This window comes from Oncorhynchus keta, unplaced genomic scaffold (genome assembly GCF_023373465.1).
Source record: "Oncorhynchus keta strain PuntledgeMale-10-30-2019 unplaced genomic scaffold, Oket_V2 Un_contig_833_pilon_pilon, whole genome shotgun sequence".
Lineage (NCBI taxonomy): Eukaryota > Metazoa > Chordata > Actinopteri > Salmoniformes > Salmonidae > Oncorhynchus > Oncorhynchus keta.
The window spans coordinates 436,610-460,962 of NW_026289992.1; the positions used below are offsets into that span (position 1 = coordinate 436,610).

Here is a 24,353-nt window from a genome sequence, read left to right on the forward strand (position 1 = left end):
AAAACGATATTTACACGGGACAGGACAAGGCAATCCGACTGCTACGCCATCTTGGGGCTTAGCAATATGCATTAATAATATGCATGTCAATCTCTCCTAGCTGAAAGTGGAGGAGAGGTTGACTTATCAGTTATTTTATTTATATAAGGTATTGACATGTTGAATGCACCGAGCTGTCTGTCTAAACTACTGGCACACAGCTCGGACACCCATGCAAACCCCACAAGACATGCCACCAGAGGTCTCTTCACAGTCCCTAAGTCCAGAACAGACTATGGGAGGCACACAGTACTACATAGAGCCATGACTACATGGAAATCTATTCCACATCAAGTAACTGACACAAGCAGTAGAATCAGATTTTTACAAATAAATGTGCATGCGTCTGTGTGCGTGTTTCTCTATGACCTTACCTTCTGGGAGGTTAACTCCTCAGTCAGGTTGTTGTTCTCCTCGTGGAGGCGTGTCAGTTCCTGTTCCTGGCTCTGGAGGCGGAGCTGCAGCTCATTGGTCCTGCTGCCGTTACACTCCACTGGGGGCGTGGTCTGAGAAGAGGGGGAAGAGCTCTCTGTGCTGCGTCCTAACCTCCCTGAACCCATTATGTCCCGCAGAGTGGGCCGCTTGGGCCGCAACGAGGAACTGCTGCTCCGCCCGAAGTCAAATGTGAATGGAGAACCAATGGAGTCTGGGGGTGAGATGTCAGAGGGAGGGATTAATATAGATACAGTGCCTTCAGATACAGTGCCTTCAGATACAGTGCCTTCAGATACAGTGCCTTCAGATACAGTGCCTTCAGATACAGTGCCTGCAGATACAGTGCCTGCAGATACAGTGCCTTCAGATACAGTGCCTGCAGATACAGTGCCTGCAGATACAGTGCCTGCAGATACAGTGCCTTCAGATACAGTGCCTGCAGATACAGTGCCTGCAGATACAGTGCCTGCAGATACAGTGCCTTCAGATACAGTGGCTTCAGATACAGTGCCTTCAGATACAGTGCCTTCAGATACAGTGCCTTCAGATACAGTGCCTTCAGATACAGTGCCTTCAGTCTTCCTGCATTTTTCAGCATGTTTTTACAAAAATATAGATTTAGAGGTAGTTAAACTTAGTGCACTCAGGCTATGCGGAAGGTCAATGTTAATTGCTTTAAGGAGCCGTTCTCTCTCTGTGGGTCTAACCTCAAGAAGTTCTGGGAAACAGTTAAAGACAAGAAGAATAAACCCTCCTCCTCACAGCTGCCCATGTCCCCTAAAGTTGATAATGTGGCTGTTACTGACAAGGAGCACATGGCAGAGCTCTTTAATCACCACTTCATTAAGTCAGTATTCCTGTTTGACTCAGCCATGCCCCCTTGCCCGTCCAACATTTCCTCATCTCCCACCCCTTCTAATGCGACTATCCCCGATGCTCCTCCCTCTATTTTCCCTGCCCCGCTACAAAGTTTCTCCCTGCAGGCAGTCACTGAGTCCGAGGTGCGAGAGGAGCTCCTGAAACTTGCTGCCCCTATCATCACCAAGCCCTATCTCTGACCTGTTTAACCCGTCTCTCCTTTCTGAGGAGGTTCCCATTGCTTGGAAGGCAGCCACGGTTTGTCCTTTATCTAAAGAGGGAGATCAAGCTGGTCCTAACTGTTATAGGCCTATTTCTATTTCCCCCTGTTTATCAAACGTGTTGGAAAAACGTGTCAATAATCAACTGACTGGCTTTCTTGATGTCTACAGTATTCTCTCGGGTATGCCATCTGGTTTCTTGATGTCTATAGTATTCTCTCTGGTATGCCATCTGGTTTCTTGATGTCTATAGTATTCTCTCTGGTATGCCATCTGGTTTCTTGATGTCTATAGTATTCTCTCGGGTATGCCATCTGGTTTCTTGATGTCTATAGTATTCTCTCTGGTATGCAATCTGGTTTCTTGATGTCTATAGTATTCTCTCGGGTATGCCATCTGGTTTCTTGATGTCTATAGTATTCTCTCTGGTATGCCATCTGGTTTCTTGATGTCTATAGTATTCTCTCGGGTATGCCATCTGGTTTCTTGATGTCTATAGTATTCTCTCGGGTATGCCATCTGGTTTCTTGATGTCTATAGTATTCTCTCTGGTATGCCATCTGGTTTCTTGATGTCTATAGTATTCTCTCTGGTATGCCATCTGGTTTCTTGATGTCTATAGTATTCTCTCTGGTATGCCATCTGGTTTCTTGATGTCTATAGTATTCTCTCTGGTATCCAATCTGGTTTCTTGATGTCTATAGTATTCTCTCTGGTATGCCATCTGGTTTCTTGATGTCTATAGTATTCTCTCTGGTATGCCATCTGGTTTCTTGATGTCTATAGTATTCTCTCTGGTATGCCATCTGGTTTCTTGATGTCTATAGTATTCTCTCTGGTATGCCATCTGGTTTCTTGATGTCTATAGTATTCTCTCTGGTATGCCATCTGGTTTCTTGATGCCAGCTGAATAATGTTAGGTAGAGTTGTGTGCATTATCTCTATAGACCAGCTGAATAATGTTAGGTAGAGTTGTGTGTATTATCTCTACAGACCAGCTGAATAATGTTAGGTAGAGTTGTGTGTTTTATCTCTACAGACCAGCTGAATAATGTTAGGTAGAGTTGTGTGTATTATTATATAGACCAGCTGAATAATGTTAGGTAGAGTTGTGTGTATTATTATATAGACCAGCTGAATAATGTTAGGTAGAGTTGTGTGTATTATCTCTACAGACCAGCTGAATAATGTTAGGTAGAGTTGTGTGTATTATCTCTATAGACCAGCTGAATAATGTTAGGTAGAGTTGTGTGCATTATCTCTATAGACCAGCTGAATAATGTTAGGTAGAGTTGTGTGTTTTATCTCTACAGACCAGCTGAATAATGTTAGGTAGAGTTGTGTGTATTATTATATAGACCAGCTGAATAATGTTAGGTAGAGATGTGTGTATTATCTCTACAGACCAGCTGAATAATGTTAGGTAGAGTTGTGTGTATTATCTCTATAGACCAGCTGAATAATGTTAGGTAGAGTTGTGTGCATTATCTCTATAGACCAGCTGAATAATGTTAGGTAGAGTTGTGTGTTTTATCTCTACAGACCAGCTGAATAATGTTAGGTAGAGTTGTGTGTATTATTATATAGACCAGCTGAATAATGTTAGGTAGAGTTGTGTGTATTATCTCTACAGACCAGCTGAATAATGTTAGGTAGAGTTGTGTGTATTATCTCTACAGACCAGCTGAATAATGTTAGGTAGAGTTGTGTGTATTATCTCTACAGACCAGCTGAATAATGTTAGGTAGAGTTGTGTGTATTATTATATAGACCAGCTGAATAATGTTAGGTAGAGTTGTGTGTATTATCTATACAGACCAGCTGAATAATGTTAGGTAGAGTTGTGTGTATTATCTCTATAGACCAGCTGAATAATGTTAGGTAGAGTTGTGTGTATTATTATATAGACCAGCTGAATAATGTTAGGTAGAGTTGTGTGTATTATTATATAGACCAGCTGAATAATGTTAGGTAGAGTTGTGTGTATTATCTCTACAGACCAGCTGAATAATGTTAGGTAGAGTTGTGTGTATTATCTCTACAGACCAGCTGAATAATGTTAGGTAGAGTTGTGTGTATTATTATATAGACCAGCTGAATAATGTTAGGTAGAGTTGTGTGTATTATTATATAGACCAGCTGAATAATGTTAGGTAGAGTTGTGTGTATTATCTCTACAGACCAGCTGAATAATGTTAGGTAGAGTTGTGTGTATTATTATATAGACCAGCTGAATAATGTTAGGTAGAGTTGTGTGTATTATTATATAGACCAGCTGAATAATGTTAGGTAGAGTTGTGTGTATTATCTCTACAGACCAGCTGAATAATGTTAGGTAGAGTTGTGTGTATTATTATATAGACCAGCTGAATAATGTTAGGTAGAGATGTGTGTGTTATTATATAGACCAGCTGAATAATGTTAGGTAGAGTTGTGTGTGTTATTATATAGACCAGCTGAATAATGTTAGGTAGGTTTGTGTGTATTATGTCTACAGACCAGCTGAATAATGTTAGGTAGGTTTGTGTGTATTATCTCTACAGACCAGCTGAATAATGTTAGGTAGAGTTGTGTGTATTATCTCTATAGACCAGCTGAATAATGTTAGGTAGAGTTGTGTGTATTATTATATAGACCAGCTGAATAATGTTAGGTAGAGTTGTATGTATTATTATATAGACCAGCTGAATAATGTTAGGTAGAGTTGTGTGTATTATCTCTACAGAGCAGCTGAATAATGTTAGGTAGAGTTGTGTGTATTATTATATAGACCAGCTGAATAATGTTAGGTAGAGTTGTGTGTATTATCTCTATAGACCAGCTGAATAATGTTAGGTAGAGTTGTGTGTATTATTATATAGACCAGCTGAATAATGTTAGGTAGAGTTGTGTGTATTATCTCTACAGACCAGCTGAATAATGTTAGGTAGAGTTGTGTGTATTATCTCTACAGACCAGCTGAATAATGTTAGGTAGAGTTGTGTGTATTATCTCTACAGACCAGATGAATAATGTTAGGTAGAGTTGTGTGTATTATTATATAGACCAGCTGAATAATGTTAGGTAGAGGTGTGTGTATTATCTATACAGACCAGCTGAATAATGTTAGGTAGAGTTGTGTGTATTATCTCTACAGACCAGCTGAATAATGTTAGGTAGAGTTGTGTGTATTATTATATAGACCAGCTGAATAATGTTAGGTAGAGTTGTGTGTATTATCTCTACAGACCAGCTGAATAATGTTAGGTAGAGTTGTGTGTATTATCTCTACAGACCAGCTGAATAATGTTAGGTAGAGTTGTGTGTATTATCTCTACAGACCAGCTGAATAATGTTAGGTAGAGTTGTGTGTATTATCTCTACAGACCAGCTGAATAATGTTAGGTAGAGTTGTGTGTATTATCTCTATAGACCAGCTGAATAATGTTAGGTAGAGTTGTGTGTTTTATCTCTACAGACCAGCTGAATAATGTTAGGTAGAGTTGTGTGTATTATCTCTACAGACCAGCTGAATAATGTTAGGTAGAGTTGTGTGTATTATTATATAGACCAGCTGAATAATGTTAGGTAGAGTTGTGTGTATTATTATATAGACCAGCTGAATAATGTTAGGTAGAGTTGTGTGTATTATTATATAGACCAGCTGAATAATGTTAGGTAGAGTTGTGTGTATTATCTCTACAGACCAGCTGAATAATGTTAGGTAGAGTTGTGTGTATTATCTCTACAGACCAGCTGAATAATGTTAGGTAGAGTTGTGTGTATTATCTCTACAGACCAGCTGAATAATGTTAGGTAGAGTTGTGTGTATTATCTCTACAGACCAGCTGAATAATGTTAGGTAGAGTTGTGTGTATTATCTCTACAGACCAGCTGAATAATGTTAGGTAGAGTTGTGTGTATTATCTCTACAGACCAGCTGAATAATGTTAGGTAGAGTTGTGTGTATTATCTCTACAGACCAGCTGAATAATATTAGGTAGAGTTGTGTGTATTATCTCTACAGACCAGCTGAATAATGTTAGGTAGAGTTGTGTGTATTATCTCTACAGACCAGCTGAATAATATTAGGTAGAGTTGTGTGTATTATCTCTACAGACCAGCTGAATAATGTTAGGTAGAGTTGTGTGTATTATCTCTACAGACCAGCTGAATAATGTTAGGTAGAGTTGTGTGTATTATTATATAGACCAGCTGAATAATGTTAGGTAGAGTTGTGTGTATTATTATATAGACCAGCTGAATAATGTTAGGTAGAGTTGTGTGTATTATCTCTACAGATAATACACATATTGTTATATGATGGAATTCTACATTTTGTATTGTAGGTATGTAGTGGTCCGATAATGTAATATGGTGTAATGTTTTACATTTTGTTTTGCATGTAATGTAAGTGCCTTAATGTGTTTGGACGCCAGGAAGAGTAGCTGCTGCTTGGCAGGAAGGTAGGGGACAGAGCGGGAGGAGGAGGAGGTGGTGGTGGTGAGGGTCAGGAAGGGGGCAGAGGGTTTAGGAGGAGGAGGTGAGGGTGATGAAGGGGACAGAGGGTGAGGAGGAGAAGAAGGAGGTGAGGGTCAGGAAGGGGACAGAGGGCGAGGAAGAGGAGGTGAGGGTCAGGAAGGGAACAGAGGGTGAGGAAGAGGTGGTGAGGGTCAGGAAGGGGACAGAGGGTGAGGAAGAGGTGGTGAGGGTCAGGAAGGGGACAGAGGGTGAGGAGGAGGTGGTGAAGGTCAGGCAGGGGACAGAGGGTGAAGAGGAGAAGGAGGAGGTGGTGAGGGTCAGGAAGTGGACAGAGGGTGAGGAGGAGAAGGAGGAGGTGAGGGTCAGGAAGGGGACAGAGGGTGAGGAGGAGGAGGGGTGGTGAGGGTCAGGAAGGAGACAGAGGGTGAGGAGGAGGAGGGTGAGGAGGAGGTGGTGAGGGTCAGGAAGGGGACAGAGGGTGAAGAGGAGGAGGTGGAGGGTGAGGAGGTGGTGGTGAGGGTCAGGAAGGGGATAGATGGTGAGGAGGAGGAGGGTGAGGGTCAGGAAGGGGACAGAGGGTGAGGAGGAGGAGGAGGAGGAGGGTCAGGAATGGGACAGAGGGTGAGGAGGAGGAGGAGGAGGGTCAGGAATGGGACAGAGGGTGAGGAAGAGGAGGAGGAGGGTGAGGAGGAGGTGGTGAGGGTCAGGAAGGGGACAGAGGGTGAGGAGGAGAAGGAGGAGGTGAGGGTCAGGAAGGGGACAGAGGATGAGGAGGAGAAGGAGGAGGTGAGGGTCAGGAAGGGGACAGAGGGTGAGGAGGAGGAGGAGGTGGTGAGGGTCAGGAAGGAGACAGAGGGTGAGGAGGAGGAGGGTGAGGAGGAGGTGGTGAGGGTCAGGAAGGGGACAGAGGGTGAGGAGGAGGAGGAGGAGGAGGAGGAGGAGGAGGAGGAGGGTCAGGAATGGGACAGAGGAGGAGGTGGTGGTGGTGAGGGTCAGGAATGGGACAGAGGGTGAGGAGGAGGAGGGTGAGGGTCAGGAAGGGGACAGAGGGCGAGGAGGAGGAGGTGGAGGTGAGGGTCAGGAAGGGGACAGAGGGTAAGGAGGAGGAGGAGGTGAAGGTGAGGGTCAGGAAGGGGACAGAGGGTGAGGAGGAGGTGGAGGTGAGGGTCAGGAAGGGGACAGAGGGTGAGGAGGAGGAGGGTGAGGGTCAGGAATGGGACAGAGGGTGAGGAGGAGGAGGAGGTGGTGAGGTTCAGGAATGGGACAGAGGGTGAGGAGGAGGGAGGAGGTGGTGAGGGTCAGGAATGGGACAGAGGGTGAGGAGGAGGAGGAGGTGGTGAGGGTCAGGAAGGGGACAGAGGGTGAGGAGGAGGAGGAGGAGGTGGTGAGGGTCAGGAAGGGGACAGAGGATGAGGAGGAGGAGGAGGTGGTGAGGGTCAGGACAGGGACAGAGGAGGAGGTGGTGAGGGTCAGGAAGGGGACAGAGGGTGAAGAGGAGGAGGAGGTGGTGAGGGTCAGGAAGGGGACAGAGGATGAGGAGGAGGAGGAGGTGGTGAGGGTCAGGAAGGGGACAGAGGGTGAGGGTCAGGAAGGGGACAGGAGGAGAGGAGGAGGATGAGGGTCAGGAAGGGGACAGAGGATGAGGAGGAGGAGGAGGTGGTGAGGGTCAGGAATGGGACAGAGGGTCAGGAAGGGGAGACGAGGAAGAGGAGGAGGATGAGGGTCAGGAAGGGGACAGAGGGTGAGGAGGAGGAGGTTGAGGGTCAGGAATGGGACAGAGGGTGAGGAGGAGGAGGGCAGGAGGGTCAGAATGGGACAGAGGGTGAGGAGGAGGAGGAGGAGGAGGAGGTGGTGAGGGTCAGGAAGGGGACAGAGGGTGAGGAGGAGGAGGAGGAGGAGGAGGAGGAGGAGGGTCAGGAATGGGACAGAGGAGGAGGTGGTGGTGGTGAGGGTCAGGAATGGGACAGAGGGTGAGGAGGAGGAGGGTGAGGGTCAGGAAGGGGACAGAGGGCGAGGAGGAGGAGGTGGTGAGGGTCAGGAATGGGACAGAGGGTGAGGAGGAGAAGGAGGAGGGTCAGGAATGGGACAGAGGTGGAGGTGGTGGTGGTGAGGGTCAGGAATGGGACAGAGGGTGAGGAGGAGGAGGAGGTGGTGAGGTTCAGGAATGGGACAGAGGGTGAGGAGGAGGAGGAGGTGGTGAGGTTCAGGAATGGGACAGAGGGTGAGGAGGAGGAGGAGGTGGTGAGGGTCAGGAATGGGACAGAGGGTGAGGAGGAGGAGGAGGTGGTGAGGGTCAGGAAGGGGACAGAGGGTGAGGAGGAGGAGGAGGAGGTGGTGAGGGTCAGGAAGGGGACAGAGGATGAGGAGGAGGTGGTGAGGGTCAGGACAGGGACAGAGGAGGAGGTGGTGAGGGTCAGGAAGGGGACAGAGGGTGAAGAGGAGGAGGAGGTGGTGAGGGTCAGGAAGGGGACAGAGGATGAGGAGGAGGAGGAGGTGGTGAGGGTCAGGAAGGGGACAGAAGAGGAGGAGGAGGAGGGTGAGGGTCAGGAAGGGGACAGACGAGGAAGAGGAGGAGGATGAGGGTCAGGAAGGGGACAGAGGATGAGGAGGAGGAGGAGGTGGTGAGGGTCAGGAAGGGGACAGAAGAGGAGGAGGGTGAGGGTCAGGAAGGGGACAGACGAGGAAGAGGAGGAGGATGAGGGTCAGGAAGGGGACAGAGGGTGAGGAGGAGGAGGTTGAGGGTCAGGAATGGGACAGAGGGTGAGGAGGAGGAGGAGGAGGAGGGTCAGGAATGGGACAGAGGGTGAGGAGGAGGAGGAGGAGGTGGTGAGGGTCAGGAAGGGGACAGAGGGTGAGGAGGAGGAGGAGGTGGTGAGGGTCAGAAAGGGGACAGAGGGTGAGGAGGAGGAGGAGGTGGTGAGGGTCAGGAAGGGGACAGAGGGTGAGGAGGAGGAGGAGGTGGTGAGGGTCAGGAAGGGGACAGAGGGTGAGGAGGAGGAGGAGGTGGTGAGGGTCAGGAAGGGGACAGAGGGTGAGGAGGAGGAGGAGGAGGAGGTGGTGAGGGTGAGGAGGAGGAGGTGGTGAGGGTCAGGAAGGGGACAGAGGAGGAGGTGGTGGTGATGAGGGTCAGGAAGGGGACAGAGGGTGAGGAGGAGGAGGAGGTGGTGAGGGTCAGGAAGGGGACAGAGGGTGAGGAGGAGGAGGAGGTGGTGAGGGTCAGGAAGGGGACAGAGGGTGAGGAGGAGGAGGAGGTGGTGAGGGTCAGGAAGGGGACAGAGGGTGAGGAGGAGGAGGTGGTGAGGGTCAGGAAGGGGACAGAGGGTGAGGAGGAGGAGGTGGTGAGGGTCAGGAAGGGGACAGAGGGTGAAGAGGAGGAGGAGGTGGTGAGGGTCAGGAAGGGGACAGAGGATGAGGAGGAGGAGGTGGTGAGGGTCAGGAAGGGGACAGAGGATGAGGAGGAGGAGGTGGTGAGGGTCAGGACGGGGACAGAGGAGGAGGAGGTGGTGAGGGTCAGGACGGGGATAGAGGGTGAGGAGGAGGAGGAGGTGGTGAGGGTCAGGAAGGGGACAGAGGGTGAGGAGGAGGAGGTGGTGAGGGTCAGGAAGGGGACAGAGGGTGAGGAGGAGGAGGTGGTGAGGGTCAGGACGGGGACAGAGGAGGTGGTGGTGGTGGTGAGGGTCAGGAAGGGGATAGAGGGTGAGGAGGAGGTGGTGGTGGTGAGGGTCAGGAATGGGACAGAGGAGGAGGTGGTGGTGGTGAGGGTCAGGAAGGGGATAGAGGGTGAAGAGGACTCTTACGTCTGTGTGAGTCAGTCTGAGGCTGGGTGGGATGTTTGTGGTCCGGGTTGATGTCCTTGGTTGAGGGAGCGTCTAACATCTCCCACTCATCACCACTGCTCCCAGTGTAGAAGACAGAGCGTCTGTTCTCTCCTCCTCCTCGACCCACACGCAGACCTGACATGGAGTTCCTGGTGGACAGAGAGAGGGGGGACAGAGTAAGGGACATGGTCAACCACAACACATCCTTAGCAACAGAGAGAATAGGATATGAAGTCAGTGACTAGATCATTTAAAGATGAAAAGGAAGAAAGAGTTGGGTCGTGGATCCCTGGAGTAGCATAATGCATATTACTGTAGTATACTACATATTACTGTAGTATAATGCATATTACTGTAGCATAATGCATATTGCTGTAGCTCCCTGGAGTATAATGTATTTTACTGTAGTATACTGCATATTACTGTAGCCCCCTGCAGTATAATGCATATTACTGTAGTATAATGCATATTACTGTAGTATAATGCATATTACTGTAGCATAATGCATATTGCTGTAGCTCCCTGGAGTATAATGTATTTTACTGTAGTATACTGCATATTACTGTAGCCCCCTGCAGTATAATGCATATTACTGTAGTATAATGCATATTACTGTAGTATAATGCATATTACTGTAGCTCCCTGGAGTATAATGTATTTTACTGTAGTATACTGCATATTACTGTAGTATACTGCATATTACTGTAGTATACTGCATATTACTGTAGTATAATGCATATTACTGTAGTATAATGCATATTACTGTAGCTCCCTGGAGTATAATGTATTTTACTGTAGTATAATGCATATTACTGTAGTATGCTGCATATTACTGTAGTATAATGCATATTGCTGTAGTATAATGCATATTACTGTAGTATAATGCATATTACTGTAGTATAATGCATATTACTGTAGCTCCCTTGAGTATAATGTATTTTACTGTAGTATGCTGCATATTACTGTAGTATAATGCATATTACTGTAGTATACTGCATATTACTGTAGTATACTGCATATTACTGTAGTATAATGCATATTACTGTAGTGTAATGCATATTACTGTAGCTCCCTGGAGTATAATGTATTTTACTGTAGTATAATGCATATTACTGTAGTATGCTGCATATTACTGTAGTATAATGCATATTACTGTAGTATAATGCATATTGCTGTAGTATAATGCATATTACTGTAGTATAATGCATATTGCTGTAGCATAATGCATATTACTGTAGTATGCTGCATATTACTGTAGTATAATGCATATTACTGTAGTATAATGCATATTACTGTAGTATAATGCATATTACTGTAGCTCCCTGGAGTATAATGTATTTTACTGTAGTATAATGCATATTACTGTAGCCCCCTGCAGTATAATGCATATTACTGTAGTATAATGCATATTGCTGTAGCATAATCCATATTACTGTAGCATAATGCATATTACTATAGCATAATGCATATTACTGTAGTATAATGCATATTACTGTAGTATAATGCATATTACTGTAGCTCCCTGGAGTATAATGTATTTTACTGTAGTATACTGCATATTACTGTAGTATAATGCATATTACTGTAGTATACTGCATATTACTGTAGTATACTGCATATTACTGTAGTATAATGCATATTACTGTAGTATAATGCATATTACTGTAGCTCCCTGGAGTATAATGTATTTTACTGTAGTATAATGCATATTACTGTAGTATACTGCATATTACTGTAGTATAATGCATATTACTGTAGTATAATGTATTTTACTGTAGTATACTGCATATTACTGTAGTATAATGCATATTACTGTAGCTCTCTGGAGAATAATGTATATTACTGTAGTATACGGCATATTACTGTAGTATAATGCATATTACTGTAGTATAATGCATATTACTGTAGTATAATGTATTTTACTGTAGTATACTGCATATTACTGTAGTATAATGCATATTACTGTAGTATAATGCATATTACTGTAGCTCCCTGGACAATAATGTATATTACTGTAGTATACGGAAAACAGGGTATCCTAGTGGTTAGGGCATTGGACTAGTAACCGAAAGGTTGCAAGTTCGAATCCCAGAGCTGACAAGGTACAAATCTGTCGTTCTGCCCCTGAACAGGCAGTTAACCCACTGTTCCTAGGCCGTCATTGAAAATAACAATTTGTTCTTAACTGACTTGCCTAGTTAAATAGAGGTAAAATAAAAATAAAAAAATAATTAAAAAAAAAAATATATATATATATATATATATATATATATACTCTAATATATAATAATAATATATGCCATTTAGCAGACGCTTTTATCCAAAGCGACTTACAGTCATGTGTGCATACATTCTACGTATGGGTGGTCCCGGGATCGAACCCTCTACCCTGGCGTTACAAGCGCCATGCTCTACCAACTGAGCTACAGAAGGACCACAAGTATAATGCATATTACTGTAGTATAATGCATATTACTGTAGCTCTCTGGAGCATAATGTATATTACTGTAGCATAATGTATATTACTGCAGCACAATGCATATTACTGTAGTATATTACTGTAGATCCCTGGAGAATAATGTATATTACTGTAGTATACTGCATATTACTGTAGTATAATGTATATTCCTGTAGCACAATGCATATTACTGTAGCATACTGCATATTACTGTAGTATAATGTATATTACTGTAGTATAATGTATATTCCTGTAGCACAATGCATATTACTGTAGCATACTGCATATTACTGTAGTATAATGTATATTACTGTAGCTCCCTGGAGTATAATGCATATTACTGTAGTATAATGCATATTACTGTAGCATAATGCATATTACTGTAGCATAATGCATATTACTGTAGTATAATGCATATTACTGTAGCATAATGTATATTACTGTAGCATAATGTATATTACTGTAGCACAATGCATATTACTGTAGCTCCCTGGAGAATAATGCATATTACTGTAGTATAATGCATATTACTGTAGCTCCCTGGAGAATAATGTATATTACTGTAGTATAATGCATATTACTGTAGTATAATGCATATTACTGTAGCCCCCTCCAGTATTTTATTTATTTATTTTATTTCACCTTTATTTAACCAGGTAGGCAAGTTGAGAACAAGTTCTCATTTACAACTGCGACCCGGCCAAGATAAAGCAAAGCATTTCGACACATACAACGACACAGAGTTACATATGGAATAAACAAACATACAGTCAATAATACAGTAGAAACAAGTCTATATACGATGTGAGCAAATGAGGTGAGATAAGGGAGGTAAAGGCAAAAAAAGGCCATGGTGGCAAAGTAAATACAATATAGCAAGTAAAACACTGGAATGGTAGATTTGAAATGGAAGAATGTGCAAAGTAGAAATAAAAATAATGAGGTGCAAAGGAGCTAAATTAATTAAATACAGTTGGGAAAGAGGTAGTTGTTTGGGCTAAATTATAGGTGGGCTATGTACAGGTGCAGTAATCTGTGAGCTGCTCTGACAGCTGGTGCTTAAAGCTAGTGAGGGAGGTAAGTGTTTCCAGTTTCAGAGATTTTTGTAGTTAGTTCCAGTCATTGGCAGCAGAGAACTGGAAGGAGAGGCGGCCAAAGAAAGAATTGGTTATGGGGGTGACTAGAGAAATATACCTGCTGGAGCGTGTGCTACAGGTGGGAGATGCTATGGTGACCAGCGAGCTGAGATAAGGGGGGACTTTACCTAGCAGGGTCTTGTAGATGACATGGAGCCAATGGGTTTGGCGACGAGTATGAAGCGAGGGCCAGCCAACGAGAGCGTACAGGTCGCAATGGTGGGTAGTATATGGGGCTTTGGTGACAAAATGGATTGCACTGTGATAGACTGCATCCAATTTGTTGAGTAGGGTATTGGAGGCTATTTTGTAAATGACATCGCCAAAAGTCGAGGATTGGTAGGATGGTCAGTTTTACAAAGGTATGTTTGGCAGCATGAGTGAAGGATGCTTTGTTGCGAAATAGGAAGCCAATTCTAGATTTTAATTTGGATTGGAGATGTTTGATATGGTTCTGGAAGGAGAGTTTACAGTCTAACCAGACACCTAAGTATTTGTAGTTGTCCACGTATTCTAAGTCGGAGCCGTCCAGAGAAGTGATGTTGGACAGGCTGGCAGGTGCAGGTAGCGATCGGTTGAAGAGCATGCATTTAGTTTTACTTGTATTTAAGAGCAATTGGAGGCCACGGAAGGAGAGTTGTATGGCATTGAAGCTTGCCTGGAGGGTTGTTAACACAGTGTCCAAAGAAGGGCCAGAAGTATACAGAATGGTGTCGTCTGCGTAGAGGTGGATCAGATACACACCAGCAGCAAGAGCGACCTCATTGATGTATACAGAGAAGAGAGTCGATCCAAGAACTGAACCCTGTGGCATCCCCATAGAGACTGCCAGAGGCAGAGACAGCAGACCCTCCGATTTGACACACTGAACTCTATCAGAGAAGTAGTTAGTGAACCAGGCGAGGCAATCATTTGAGAAACCAAGGCTGTCGAGTCTGCCGATGAGGATGTGGTGATTGACAGAGACGAAAGCCTTGGCCAGATCAATGAATACGGCTGCACAGTAATGTTTCTTATCGATGGCGGTTAAGATATCGTTTAGGACCTTGCGCGTGGCTGAGGTGCACCCATGACCAGCTCTGAAACCAGATTGCATAGCAGAGAAGGTATGGTGAGATTCGAAATGGTCGGTAATCTGTTTGCTGACTTGGCTTTCGAAGACCTTAGAAAGGCATGGTAGGATAGATATAGGTCTGTAGCAGTTTGGGTCAAGAGTGTCCCCCCCTTTGAAGAGGGGGATGACCGCAGCTGCTTTCCAATCTTTGGGAATCTCAGACGACACGAAAGAGAGGTTGAACAGGCTAGTAATAGGGGTGGCTACAATTTCGGCAGATAATTTTAGAAAGAAAGGGTCCAGATTGTCGAGCCCGGCTGATTTGTAGGGGTCCAGATTTTGCAGCTCTTTCAGAACATCAGCTGAACGGATTTGGGAGAAGGAGAAATGGGGAAGGCTTGGGCGAGTTGCTATGGGGTATAATAATGCAGCATAATGTAGCATAATGCATATTACTGTAGTATAATGCATATTACTGTAGTATAACGCATATTACTGTATTATAATGCATATTACTGTAGCTCCCTGGTGTACAATGCATATTACTGTAGTATAATGCATATTACTGTAACATAGTGCATATTACTGTAGCATAATGCATATTACTGTAGCATAATGTATATTACTGTAGCCCCCTGGAGTATAATGTATATTACTGTAGCATTCTGCATATTACTGTAGCATAATGCATATTATTGTAGTATAATGTATAGTACTGTAGCATTCTGCATATTACTGTAGCATAATACATATTACTGTAGCTCCCTGGAGTATAATGCATATTACTGTAGCTCCCTGGAGAATAATGCATATTACTGTAGTATAATGCATATTACTGTAGTATAATGCATATTACTGTAGCATAATGCATATTACTGTAGTATAATGCATATTACTGTAGTATAATGCATATTACTGTAGCATAATGCATATTACTGTAGCATAATGCATATTACTGTAGCTCCCTGTAGTATAATGCATATTACTGTAGTATAATGCATATTACTGTAGCATAATGCATATTACTGTTGTATAATGAATATTACTGTAGCACAATGCATATTACTGTAGCATAATGCATATTACTGTAGCTCCCTGGTGTATAATGCATATTACTGTAGTATAATGCATATTACTGTAGTATAATGCATATTACTGTAGCATAATGCATATTACTGTAGCTCCCTGGAGAATAATGCATATTACTGTAGCTCCCTGGAGAATAATGCATATTACTGTAGTATAATGCATATTACTGTAGTATAATGCATATTACTGTAGCATAATGCATATTACTGTAGCATAATGCATATTACTGTAGCATAATGCATATTACTGTAGCATAATGCATATTACTGTAGTATAATGAATATTACTGTAGCACAATGCATATTAATGTAGCATAATGTATATTACTGTAGCACAGGGCTCCGGGCAGCCGGCGGAAATGGAGGAAAACTCGCCTCCCTGCGGACCTGGCATCCTTTACTCCCTCCCTCTCTACATTTTCCTCCTCTGTCTCTGCTGCTAAAGCCACTTTCTACCATTCTAAGTTCCAAGCATCTGCCTCTAATAGGAAGCTCTTTGCCACCTTCTCCTCCCTCCTGAATCCTTCCCCCCTCCCTCCTCCCTCTCTGCAGATGACTTCGTCAACCATTTTGCATGACATTACGTTTGCTAAGTCAAACGACACCGCTGGTTCTGCTCACACTGCCCTACCCTATGCTCTGACCTCTTTCTCCCCTCTCTCTCCAGATGAAATCTCGCGTCTTGTGACGGCCGGCCGCCCAACAACCTGCCCGCTTGACCCTATCCCCTCCTCTCTTCTCCAGACCATTTCCGGAGACCTTCTCCCTTACCTCACCTCGCTCATCAACTCATCCCTGACCGCTGGCACGTCCCTCCCGTCTTCAAGAAGCGAGAGTTGCACCCCTTCTGAAAAAACCTACACTCGATCCCTCCGATGTCAACAACTACAGACCAGTATCCCTTCTCTCTTTTCTCTCCAAAACTCTTGAGCGTGCCGTCCTTGGCCAGCTATAATGCATCTATCTCAGAATGACCTTCTTGATCCAAATCAGTCAGGTTTCAAGACTAGTCATTCAACTGAGACTGCTCTTCTCTGTATCACGGAGCGCTCCGCACTGCTAAATAACTCTCTCATATTCATCCTTCTAGTCGGCTGTATAACTGTGAACCATCAGATCCTCCTCTCCACCCTCTCCGAGTTGGGCATCACAATTGCGTCCTACCTGACAGGTCGCTCCTACCAGGTGGCGTGGCGAGAATCTGTCTCCTCACCACGCTCTCACCACTGGTGTCCCCCAGGGCTCTGTTCTAGGCCCTCTCTTATTCTCGCTATACACCAAGTCACTTGGCTCTGTCATAACCTGCATGGTCTCTCCTATCATTGCTATGCAATGACACACAATTAATCTTCTCCTTTCCCCCTTCTGACCAGGTGGTATAATCGCATCTCTGCATGTCTGGCAGACATATCAGTGTGGATGACGGATCACCACCTCAAGCTGAACCTCAGCAAGACGGAGCTCCTCTTCCTCCCGGGGAAGGACTGCCCGATCACGGTTGACAACTCCAATCCCAATAAGAACCTTGGCGTGATCCTGGACAACACCCTGACGTTCTCAACTAACATCAAGGCGGTGTCCCGTTCCTGTAGGTTCATGCTCTACAACATGCATAGTACGACCCTGCCTTCCTAATCCAGGCACTTGTCATCTCCCGTCTTGATTACTGCAACTCGCTGTTGGCTGGGCTCCCTGCCTGTGCCATTAAACCCCTACAACTCATCCAGAACGCCGCAGCCCGTCTGGTGTTCAACCTTCCCAAGTTCTCTCACGTCACCCCGCTCCTATCCACTGGCTTCCAGTTGAAGCTCGCATCCGCTACAAGACCATGGTGCTCGCCTACGGAGCTGTGATAATGCACCTCATACCTCCAGGCTCTGATCAGGCCCTACACCCAAACAAGGGCACTGCGTTCATCCACCTCTATTCGCCTCCCTACCACTGAGCATAATCAGCCCAGTATTCGCTGCTCTGGCCCCCAGCATAATGAACATACTCCCTCACGACGCCTGTAGTCAATCACCACCTTCCGGAGACATGAAACCCCACCTCTTCTGAATACCTAGGATAGGGTAATATTAGGTAATCCTTCTCCCCCCAACAAGATTTAGATGCAAGTGGCTGTTCCACTGGTTGTCATAAGGTGTATGCACCAATTTGTAAGTCGCTCTGGATAAGAGCGTCTGCTAAATGACTTAAATGTAAATGTAAATGTACTGTAGTATAATGCATATTACTGTATCTCCCTGGAGAATAATGCATATTACTGTAGTATAATGCATATTACTGTAGTATAATGCATATTACTGTAGCTCCCTGGAGAATAATGCATATTACTGTAGTATAATTAATATTACTGTAGTATAATGCATATTATTGTAGTATAATGCATATTACTGTAGTATAATGCATATTACTGTAGCCCCCTGGAGTATAATGCATATTACTGTAGCTCCCTGGAGAATAATGCATATTACTGTAGTATAATTAATATTACTGTAGTATAATGCATATTACTGTAGCATAATGCATATTACTGTAGCATAATGCATATTACTGTAGTATAATGCATATTACTGTAGCATAATGCATATTACTGTAGCATAATGCATATTACTGTAGCATAATGCATATTACTGTAGCATAATGCATATTATTGTAGTATAATGCATATTACTGTAGCTCCCTGGAGTATAATGAATATTACTGTAGTATAATTAATATTACTGTAGTATAATCCATATTACTGTAGTATAATGCATATTACTGTAGCTCCCTGGAGTATAATGAATATTACTGTAGTATAATTAATATTACTGTAGCATAATCCATATTACTGTAGCATAATGCATATTACTGTAGCATAATGCATATTACTGTAGTATAATGCATATTACTGTAGTATAATGCATATTACTGGAGTATAATGCATATTACTGTAGCATAATGCATATTACTGTAGCATAATGCATATTATTGTAGTATAATGCATATTACTGTAGCTCCCTGGAGTATAATGAATATTACTGTAGTATAATTAATATTACTGTAGTATAATGCATATTACTGTAGTATAATGCATATTACTGGAGTATAATACATATTACTGTAGTATAATGCATATTAGTGTAGCATAATGCATATTATTGTAGTATAATGAATATTACTGTAGTATAATGCATATTACTGTAGTATAATGCATATTACTGTAGTATAATGCATATTACTGTAGTATAATGCATATTACTGTAGTATAATGCATATTACTGTAGTATAATGCATATTACTGTAGTATAATGCATATTACTGTAGCATAATGCATATTACTGTAGCATAATGCATATTACTGTAGTATAATGCATATTACTGTAGCATAATGCATATTACTGTAGTATAATGCATATTAATGTAGTATAATGCATATTACTGTAGTATAATGCATATTACTGTAGCATAATGCATATTACTGCAGCATAATGCATATTACTGTAGTATAATGCACATTACTGTAGCATAATGCATATTACTGTAGCACAATGCATATTACTGTAGCATAATGCATATTACTGTAGCATAATCATATTACTGTAGTATAATGCATATTACTGTAGCATAATGCATATTATTGTAGTATAATGCATATTACTGTAGTATATAATCATATTACTGTAGTATAATGCATTTTACTGTAGTATAATGCATTTTACTGTAGCATAATCATATTACTGTAGTATAATGCATATTACAGTAGCCCCCTGTAGTATAATGCATATTACTGTAGCATAAAGCATATTACTGTAGTATAATGCATTTTACTGTAGCATAATGCATTTTACTGTAGCATAATGCATATTACTGTAGTATAATGCATATTACTGTAGTATAATGCATATTACTGTAGCCCCCTGTAGTATAATGCATATTACTGTAGCATAATGCATATTACTGTAGCATAATGCATATTACTGTAGCATAATGCATATTACTGTAGTATAATGCATATTACTGTAGTATAATGCATATTACTGTAGTATAATGCATATTACTGTAGTATAATGCATATTACTGTAGCCCCCTGTAGTATAATGCATATTACTGTAGCATAATGCATATTACTGTAGCATAATGCATATTACTGTAGTATAATGCATATTACTGTAGCCCCCTGTAGTATAATGCATATTACTGTAGCATAATGCATATTACTGTAGCATAATGCATATTACTGTAGCATAATGCATATTACTGTAGTATAATGCATATTACTGTAGTAAAATGCATATTACTGTAGTATAATGCATATTACTGTAGTATAATGCATATTACTGTAGCCCCTGTAGTATAATGCATATTACTGTAGCATAATGCATATTACTGTAGCATAATGCATATTACTGTAGTATAATGAATATTCCTGTAGTATAATGCATATTACTGTAGCATAATGCATATTACTGTAGCATAATGCATATTACTGTAGTATAATGTATATTACTGTAGTATAATGAATATTCCTGTAGTATAATGCATATTACTGTAGTATACTGCATATTACTGTAGTATACTGCATATTACTGTAGCATAATGCATTTTACTGTAGCATAATGCATATTACTGTAGCATAATGCATATTACTGTAGCATAATGCATATTACTGTAGTATAATGCATATTACTGTAGCATAATGCATATTACTGTAGCATAATGCATTTTACTGTAGCATACTGCATTTTACTGTAGTATAATGCATATTACTGTAGTATAATGCATATTACTGTAGTATAACGCATATTACTGTAGTATACTGCATATTACTGTAGCATAATGCATATTACTGTAGTATAATGCATATTACTGTAGTATAATGCATATTACTGTAGCATAATGCATATTACTGTAGCATAATGCATATTACTGTAGCATAATGCATATTACTGTAGTATAATGCATATTACTGTAGTATAATCCATATTACTGTAGTATAATGCATATTACTGTAGCTCCCTGGAGTATAATGAATATTACTGTAGTATAATTAATATTACTGTAGCATAATCCATATTACTGTAGCATAATGCATATTACTGTAGCATAATGCATATTACTGTAGTATAATGCATATTACTGGAGTATAATGCATATTACTGTAGCATAATGCATATTACTGTAGCATAATGCATATTATTGTAGTATAATGCATATTATTGTAGTATAATGCATATTACTGTAGCTCCCTGGAGTATAATGAATATTACTGTAGTATAATTAATATTACTGTAGTATAATGCATATTACTGTAGTATAATGCATATTACTGGAGTATAATACATATTACTGTAGTATAATGCATATTAGTGTAGCATAATGCATATTATTGTAGTATAATGAATATTACTGTAGTATAATGCATATTACTGTAGTATAATGCATATTACTGTAGTATAATGCATATTACTGTAGTATAATGCATATTACTTTAGTATAATGCATATTACTGTAGTATAATGCATATTACTGTAGTATAATGCATATTACTGGAGTATAATGCATATTACTGTAGCATAATGCATATTACTGTAGCATAATGCATATTACTGTAGCATAATGCATATTACTGTAGCATAATCATATTACTGTAGTATAATGCATATTATTGTAGTATAATCATATTACTGTAGTATAATGCATTTTACTGTAGTATAATGCATTTTACTGTAGCATAATCATATTACTGTAGTATAATGCATTTTACTGTAGCATAATGCATATTACTGTAGTATAATGCATATTACTGTAGCATAATGCATATTACTGTAGCATAATCATATTACTGTAGTATAATGCATATTACTGTAGCATAATGCATATTATTGTAGTATAATGCATATTACTGTAGTATATAATCATATTACTGTAGTATAATGCATTTTACTGTAGTATAATGCATTTTACTGTAGCATAATCATATTACTGTAGTATAATGCATATTACAGTAGCCCCCTGTAGTATAATGCATATTACTGTAGCATAAAGCATATTACTGTAGTATAATGCATTTTACTGTAGCATAATGCATTTTACTGTAGCATAATGCATATTACTGTAGTATAATGCATATTACTGTAGTATAATGCATATTACTGTAGTATAATGCATATTACTGTAGCCCCCTGTAGTATAATGCATATTACTGTAGCATAATGCATATTACTGTAGCATAATGCATATTACTGTAGCATAATGCATATTACTGTAGTATAATGCATATTACTGTAGTATAATGCATATTACTGTAGTATAATGCATATTACTGTAGTATAATGCATATTACTGTAGCCCCCTGTAGTATAATGCATATTACTGTAGCATAATGCATATTACTGTAGCATAATGCATATTACTGTAGTATAATGCATATTACTGTAGCCCCCTGTAGTATAATGCATATTACTGTAGCATAATGCATATTACTGTAGCATAATGCATATTACTGTAGCATAATGCATATTACTGTAGTATAATGCATATTACTGTAGTAAAATGCATATTACTGTAGTATAATGCATATTACTGTAGTATAATGCATATTACTGTAGCCCCCTGTAGTATAATGCATATTACTGTAGCATAATGCATATTACTGTAGCATAATGCATATTACTGTAGTATAATGAATATTCCTGTAGTATAATGCATATTACTGTAGCATAATGCATATTACTGTAGCATAATGTATATTACTGTAGTATAATGAATATTCCTGTAGTATAATGCATATTACTGTAGTATAATGCATATTACTGTAGTATAATGCATATTACTGTAGCATAATGCATTTTACTGTAGCATAATGCATATTACTGTAGCATAATGCATATTACTGTAGCATAATGCATATTACTGTAGTATAATGCATATTACTGTAGCATAATGCATATTACTGTAGCATAATGCATTTTACTGTAGCATACTGCATTTTACTGTAGTATAATGCATATTACTGTAGTATAATGCATATTACTGTAGTATAACGCATATTACTGTAGTATACTGCATATTACTGTAGCATAATGCATATTACTGTAGTATAATGCATATTACTGTAGTATAATGCATATTACTGTAGCATAATGCATATTACTGTAGCATAATGCATATTACTGTAGCATAATGCATATTACTGTAGTATAATGCATATTACTGTAGCATAATGCATATTACTGTAGCATAATGCATATTACTGTAGCATAATGCATATTACTGTAGTATAATGCATTTTACTGTAGCCCCCTGGAGAATAATGCATATTACTGTAGTAAAATGCATATTACTGTAGAATAATGCATATTACTGTAGCATAATGCATATTACTGTAGTATAATGCATATTACTGTAGTATAATGCATATTATTGTAGTATAGTGCATTTTACTGTAGCCCCCTGGAGAATAATGCATATTACTGTAGTATAATGCATATTACTGTAGCATAATGCATATTACTGTAGTATAATGCATATTACTGTAGTATAATGCATATTACTGTAGCATAATGCATATTACTGTAGCTCCCTGGAGTATAATGTATTTTACTGTAGCCCCCTGGAGAATAATGCATATTACTGTAGTATAATGCATATTACTGTAGCATAATGCATATTACTGTAGTATAATGCATATTACTGTAGTATAATGCATATTACTGTAGCATAATGCATATTACTGTAGCATAATGCATATTACTGTAGCTCCCTGGAGAATAATGCATATTACTGTAGTATAATGCATATTACTGTAGTATAATGCATATTACTGTAGCTCCCTGGAGTATAATGAATATTACTGTAGTATAATGCATATTACTGCAACATCTCAAGACATCAGTCAGGAAGTTAAAGCTTGGTCGCAAATGGGTCTTCCAAATGGACAATGACCCCAAGCATACTTCCAAAGTTGTGGCAAAATGGCTTAAGGACAACAAAGTCAAGGTATTGGAGTGGCCATCACAAAGCCTTGACCTCAATCCCATTGAAAATGTATGGGCGGAACTGAAAAGGTGTGTGCTAGCAAGGAGGCAAGGAGGCCTACAAACCTGACTCAGTTACACAGCTCTGTCAGGAGGAAGGGGCCAAAATTCACCACTTATTGTGGGAAGCTTGTGGAAGGCTACCCGAAATGTTTGACCCAAGTTAAACAATTTAAAGGTAATGCTACCAAATACTAATTGAGTGTATGTAAACTTCTGATCCACTGGGAATGTGATGAAAGAAATACAAGCTGAAATAAATCACTCTACTATTATTCTGACATTTCACATTCTTACAATAAAGTGATGATCCTAACTGACCTAAGACAGGGACTTTTTACTAGGATTAAATGTCAGGAAGAGTGAAAAAAATGAGTTTAAATGTATTTGGCTAAGGTGTATGTAAACTTACGACTTCAGCTGTACCTTAATGTACTTTCCTGATGTATGATGTGCATTTTTTTCTGGAGATTTGTAATGTTTCTTTAGACAAAAAAAAGGACAAACACCCAGTGAATTTCAATGATTTTTTTTTTATTTTACCTTTATTTAACCAGGCAAGTCAGTTAAGAACAGATTCTTATTTTCAATGACGGCCTGGGAACAGTGGGTTAACTGCCTGTTCAGGGGCAGAACGACAGATTTGTACCTTGTCAGCTCGGGGGTTTGAACTCGCAACCTTCCGGTTACTAGTCCAACGCTCTAACCACTAGGCTACGCTGCCGCGTGAGGCCTCTGGACTCTGGCCTTGTGTCTGATGA

General features: G+C 40.8%; 1 protein-coding gene across 1 annotated transcript in view; it reads right to left on the minus strand.

Moving 5' to 3' along the window:
- Window positions 1-24,353, minus strand: part of tbc1d2b (TBC1 domain family, member 2B) — a 131,066-nt gene that overhangs the window by 57,054 nt on the left and 49,659 nt on the right. Inside the window, exons 4-5 of the mRNA XM_052512427.1 lie at window positions 9,812-9,981; window positions 414-685 (exon numbers count right to left, since the gene is read on the minus strand). Of these exons, the coding sequence (XP_052368387.1) occupies window positions 414-685; window positions 9,812-9,981 (442 nt within the window). The remainder of the gene's footprint in view (window positions 1-413; window positions 686-9,811; window positions 9,982-24,353) is intronic.